At 37.4% G+C, this 5,215-nt stretch overlaps 2 protein-coding genes across 6 annotated transcripts in view; both read left to right on the top strand.

Annotated features, from left to right (window-relative positions):
* LOC107659563 (prostaglandin E2 receptor EP1 subtype-like) overlaps positions 1 to 2,803 on the top strand; it is a 7,376-nt gene extending 4,573 nt beyond the window's left edge. The window contains exons 2-3 of one of the 2 annotated variants that reach the window (XM_016448554.1): positions 25 to 609; positions 1,707 to 2,803. In XM_016448554.1, coding sequence (XP_016304040.1) covers positions 25 to 609; positions 1,707 to 1,979 — 858 coding nt within the window. In that variant the 3' untranslated portion in view covers positions 1,980 to 2,803. The remainder of the gene's footprint in view (positions 1 to 24; positions 610 to 1,706) is intronic. The other variant, XM_016448555.1, reaches the window with a different exon arrangement.
* Positions 2,804 to 3,651: 848 nt separating this feature from the next.
* The window catches only part of LOC107659573 (interleukin enhancer-binding factor 3 homolog), a 34,621-nt gene continuing 33,057 nt past the window's right edge, over positions 3,652 to 5,215 (top strand). For all 4 annotated transcript variants that reach the window (XM_016448576.1, XM_016448575.1, XM_016448578.1 and 1 more), the window contains exon 1: positions 3,652 to 3,744. The gene's annotated coding sequence lies outside the window, so the exon portion shown is untranslated. The remainder of the gene's footprint in view (positions 3,745 to 5,215) is intronic.

The following is a 5,215-nucleotide window of genomic DNA, read 5'->3' as shown; positions in this document are numbered from 1 at the left end:
TTCCTGCTGTTCGCCAGCTCTCTGGTGGCTACGGACCTTGCCGGTCATGTTATTCCAGGTGCCCTGGTTCTGCATCTCTACATGTCTGGCACCGCTGGAGGACTTTGTTACCAACCCGATGCCACCTGCCATTTCCTGGGCGGCAGCATGGTGTTCTTCGGCCTGTGCCCGCTGTTTCTGGGGTGCGTTATGGCGGCGGAGCGGTGCATGGGTGTGACGCAGCCTCTCCTGCACGCCCGTGTAATTTGCATGGCCCACACCAAGATGGTGCTGGTGATGATATGGCTGTTGGCTTTATCTGTAGCGCTGCTGCCCTTCTTTCGCCTGGGAACATACACCTACCAGTTCCCGTGGACCTGGTGCTTCATAAACGTGTTAGACAATACCAGCATCACAGACGTGATATTTGTGCTGCTGTTTTCTGGACTGGGACTGGCCGCGCTGGCCGTGGCACTGGTCTGCAACACCATCAGCGGGGTGACACTGGTGAACGCCCGTCTGCGCAGAAAGAAGTGCCACCGCAGATCGGCTAAATCACATGACATTGAGATGGTGGCACAGCTGGTGGGCATTATGGTCACTTCTTGCATCTGCTGGAGCCCTCTGCTGGTGAGTTGGCAATTACAACTTAACCATTCTATCTATCTATCTATCTATCTATCTATCTATCTATCTATCTATCTATCTGTCTGTCTGTCTGTCTATTAAGGACCGTACAATAAAAAAGTATTACAATAAGCCCCAAGTACCTCATATGCAAACAAATAATAAGATTAAAGATTAACATAAGATTAAAGAAGGATCCAAGCAAATAATTGTAACAGAACAATATAAAATTAGTATACAAATATGGATGTAAATTAGTATGCATAACAAAAAATGCTGAAAATACAGTTTATATTAGATATATTTATAGTAATATTAGAAGTCAAGTGACAAAGTACACTTTAAAAATACTGTATTCTATGCTCAAAATTTCTATAAATAGACATAAGTTCTGATTGTAATAAAAAAATTAATAAAAGAAAACTGTTTTATTCTTTTAAAGACTTTTTAAGTTTGTCTGTGTAGGAATACCATTGGAAAGACAACTCACAAACGAGATCTCTGTACTGATATGTCAACTGTTTCTCCAATACAGCAATAAGATTAAATAGAAAACAAAGTTTCCTTCTCAGATTTTTCTCCTGAGAAAAAAATAGTAATTCCATGTATTTCCTCCACAATAGCCTATATGTCAACTGTCTCAAACTGTGTAGATTTGCTAAGTCTGCTGTAAAAATTCTAGGAATTTTAATATGAACATTTCTTCAAAGAACAAATTCTGTGAGCCGTATGATTCAAAACAAAGTTGGTACTTAAAAAAATAACTTGTTTACAAAACAATCTATAAAAATGGCATATGTGTATTTTGATAGTCTTGACACATGTGAAAACTTTGGTTCCCATATAGAAAAGCCATGCATTTTATTTCGATATTTTAAAATCTCTTCAGGGGTCAAAACAGACCTGAATGCATTGTGAGGATGAATCACAACTGAGGATTTATTATGTCTCACGAGCTATGAATGAGCAACTTCTGATCAATTAAATTTTCCTGTTTGATCTTGGTTCTGACTAGTCCTTAGTATTCTTTTGCTGTTATACCATGACTTTATATTGCTTCATCCACTGACTACAACTAACTTTCTCTGTTTTCCTGACAGATCTTCGGTCTGATGTCAGTCATCCGCTCGTACAGCTGGGGGATGATGGGGGATGATCTGAAAAACTACAGGACTTTAATGGTAATGGGAGTGCGTCTGGCCTCCTGGAACCAGATTCTGGACCCCTGGGTCTATATCCTTCTACGCCGGGCCGTCCTCAGAAAGATCTACCGCATAACCACCTGCCGCAGTAACCGAATAGGGAGCACATTCCGGCGGTGGGAGATCAGCTCCTTCCAGAACTCAGTGAAAAGCACAATTAATCGGAACTGATGGAGGGATTCCAGAGTATGAGTTCTACCACATGGAAGAGACTTGGAAAAGGGAAAAAATAGGATGTTATTAACCAAAATCGTTGTAGTGCAGCATTACTGAAGGCAGATGTAAGTTCCTATTGCTTAAATGGTGGATGAAGAAGCAGCACACTGGAAGTTGTAATGCAAGCGATGCTCTAGAACCGCAGAAACTTCAATAAGCATTATGATTGAGCACAGTGGGGTTCTGGAAGGAAAAATCCCATTAATTTTCTCCATAAAGAAATTGACTTTAACAATAATGTATAAAGTTTCAAGACAGACCTTCCATTTGTTTTACATTTAAATTGCCAAATTTTGGGTTTTTCATTTGCAAATTCCTTACCATGCCACAAAAATATGTATAAAAAATGTGTATGTATTTGAATGAATTTTATACATAGCAATGAAATATATTGTATTTTACACTATCATTATTGATTTATAGCCCATAATTTCATACGTTACCATTGTTTATTATTTATTTACATCATTCACAATGCTTCATGGTATGAGTAACTCATTCTGTCATAAAATAATTAAGTACACAGTCTTGTACTTTTGTTTCATATCCATTTCAAATACTGTTTTGCCATGGTTTGTATTGTTGATGGAAATCCTAAACCTCTATTGAAGAGTTTTCTAGAATGCCTATGGAGAAAATGAACGGGAGGATAGTTCTGGAACCAAGGCTGCTGAAAAAGTTGGCAGTCACAGTTGCACTCCGTAGAGTGAGTCTGATAAATGAATGTGAAATGGACTGCAAACATGCATGTCACCTCAATTATTATTATTATATTAAAAAAGAACCCTTTTCATATCTCATATTTTTACTTTTTTATAATTTAAAGAAGAAACCAATCCAATGTATAGTTGACATTTGAGGATTAATACTATAGAAAAGCACTATAGAGTGTTTTCAGCTTGTTTATTTTCATATAAAAATACAGCATGCAGTTGCATCAAACAATGGTATACACATCATTCAATGTAAATTGTGATAATCGTAATTAATAATCACAATTACAATTTCAAGGGAATAATCGACTATTATGATTTTTGTCATAATCGTGCAGCCCTAGCCTTGGATTTAATAAGCTAGTTTGCAATTGTTCAGGATTAACATGCACCATCTCTTTTGGTGATTCATTATATGATTAATAGTAAAATTCATCAAAATGTCTTTGAACATGAAGCTTTGTTTGGCTTCAGAGCTATTGCACAGGATTCTGTATAGTCCACATACAGAAGAAAAGCCACATTGTTACACACTGTTCTTTCTGTAATTTGCCCATTTCCGTTCGCCTCCGGTAGCCGCATTTTTCTTTGTGTTGCATCTCCCCCAAACGGCCGAGCCCGTGTCCTGGCTATGACCCACTTTTACAGGAAAAAAAACATATTTAAATAGTCATTCATTTGTCTTATTTAAATACAGTGTGTCAATTTAACATTGCACTTTGCATTGTTTTGATGCATACAAAAATTGACTAATTTTCTCAGCTGACGCCTTCCTTGCCAGGCGAAAGAAAGAAAGAAAGAAAGAAAGAAAGAAAGAAAGAAAATTCTATTTTGCAGGCGCAAGTCTGAATTACAAAGCCACGCCCACTCCATTCACTCCTGTCTGTCGCTGACGCGCCATCGAATGATCCTATTGGTCCACTGATATCACGTGTCACTGTTCCTCGGCGCACGCTGATTCTTTACAGCGGCAAATCAGTGAAAAGGCACATCTTGTCGCTGCGCTGGTGAGTAATGAAAAAACGTAAAATGATTAAACATTAGGTGGTCTAAAATGTTTTGAGGTGCAAATATATCGAGTGAATACATTTTAATTTACTCTAAATGTGTCGTTTCAACACTTAAACGCACCAGAAATGCATTTATTTCGATAGCAAACGGCTATGGCTAGCGATTAGCACGCTAGCTCCTTATGCGTTTCACAAAACCAGCGAGAATTGAGCGTTACTTGATTTTTTCTTACATTTAAAATAAATAAATTAAAACGTCTTCTTTTCTGTCTTATTTACTAATCTAGTTAAATAAACACTCCGGCACAGTTTTTTTTTGTTGTTTTGGGGGAGAGTCACGACCATTTTATCTCATTCGGTGTCTTTGGCCGTGTCTCAAAATCAAATGCGTATCTTGGTCAGAAAGTATTTTTTTCGGCGCAATTATCCAGATTTACGTGAACAAACTTAATTAGATCACGGTGAATGTGATCTTAAGGGCCAAATGTTGTATTAATGAAGGTAGATGTTTACGCGGACTGTCCCCATTTTTTGGCTGCATTAAAATGGCCGCACAGCTGCGAAGTGTAAGTTACTGCGTTTCCCTTGTTTACTTCAGCATTGTGTTACTTGAGGTACAATATCACGTTTACTTGCGTGTATGTTGATTATGTAAGAGATACGTTGTTATTATTTTAATTTTACTGATCTCTGTTTGATTTTAGAGATACGGGGGCGGTTTCGGCGTCAACAAGTGCGTGTCCTGCTTGTTAAATGGGCACAAATTATATAACGCAGTGATGTGTTTCACAAAGGGAAAAGATAATTTAAGTTGAATAATTACACATTGTCGTTTCTCCAAAGTGTATTTGCTTCAATGCTCAGGTACTTATGCTTAATGATAATATTTGAGGAGGACAGTCCCACCAGAGCCAAAACCAAGATGTAATATTATTATATGCATTATGTATTTGTTTTGTTTCTTAAATTGAATCCTAGGGGTGCTCCGATCAGGATTTTTGAGGCTGATCGCCGATCACTGAAAGCAGTATCTGCCGATACCGATCTTTTTAAAGCTTTCTTTTTATCATTTATAACTATTTATAGTGATACTTCAATCAGGATTTTTAGACATTTATTCAGGGCCTGAATTTCATTTTTGAAAATGGGGGGAATTCCCCTCTTAGGTGTCTCTTGTGAGAGGAAAAGCAGCTTTCACACAGGAGTTCGCTACTGATCCGTGGCTGTTTACCACAAACACAACATTTATCCATTATTTTGATTTCAAATCCAAACATTGTAACTGAAAGTTTTTTTCAGCATTGCAATTCTTTTTTTTACACTGTACAGTAATACAATCTTTTACAGACATGTTTAAACACAAATATAAGCAACACATCATTCAATGCTTTTTACTTTTGCATTTACTTCTAGATTTATATATTAAGTTGCTCAAGCAAGTGGCAAAACATTTAAACTGCTTTTCTTA

This window comes from Sinocyclocheilus anshuiensis, unplaced genomic scaffold (assembly GCF_001515605.1).
Source record: "Sinocyclocheilus anshuiensis isolate Anshui unplaced genomic scaffold, SAMN03320099.WGS_v1.1 scaffold1277, whole genome shotgun sequence".
NCBI classification, from domain to species: domain Eukaryota; kingdom Metazoa; phylum Chordata; class Actinopteri; order Cypriniformes; family Cyprinidae; genus Sinocyclocheilus; species Sinocyclocheilus anshuiensis.
The sequence above is the reverse complement of the archived record's forward strand: the minus strand, read 5'-3'. Positions and strand labels throughout refer to the sequence as shown.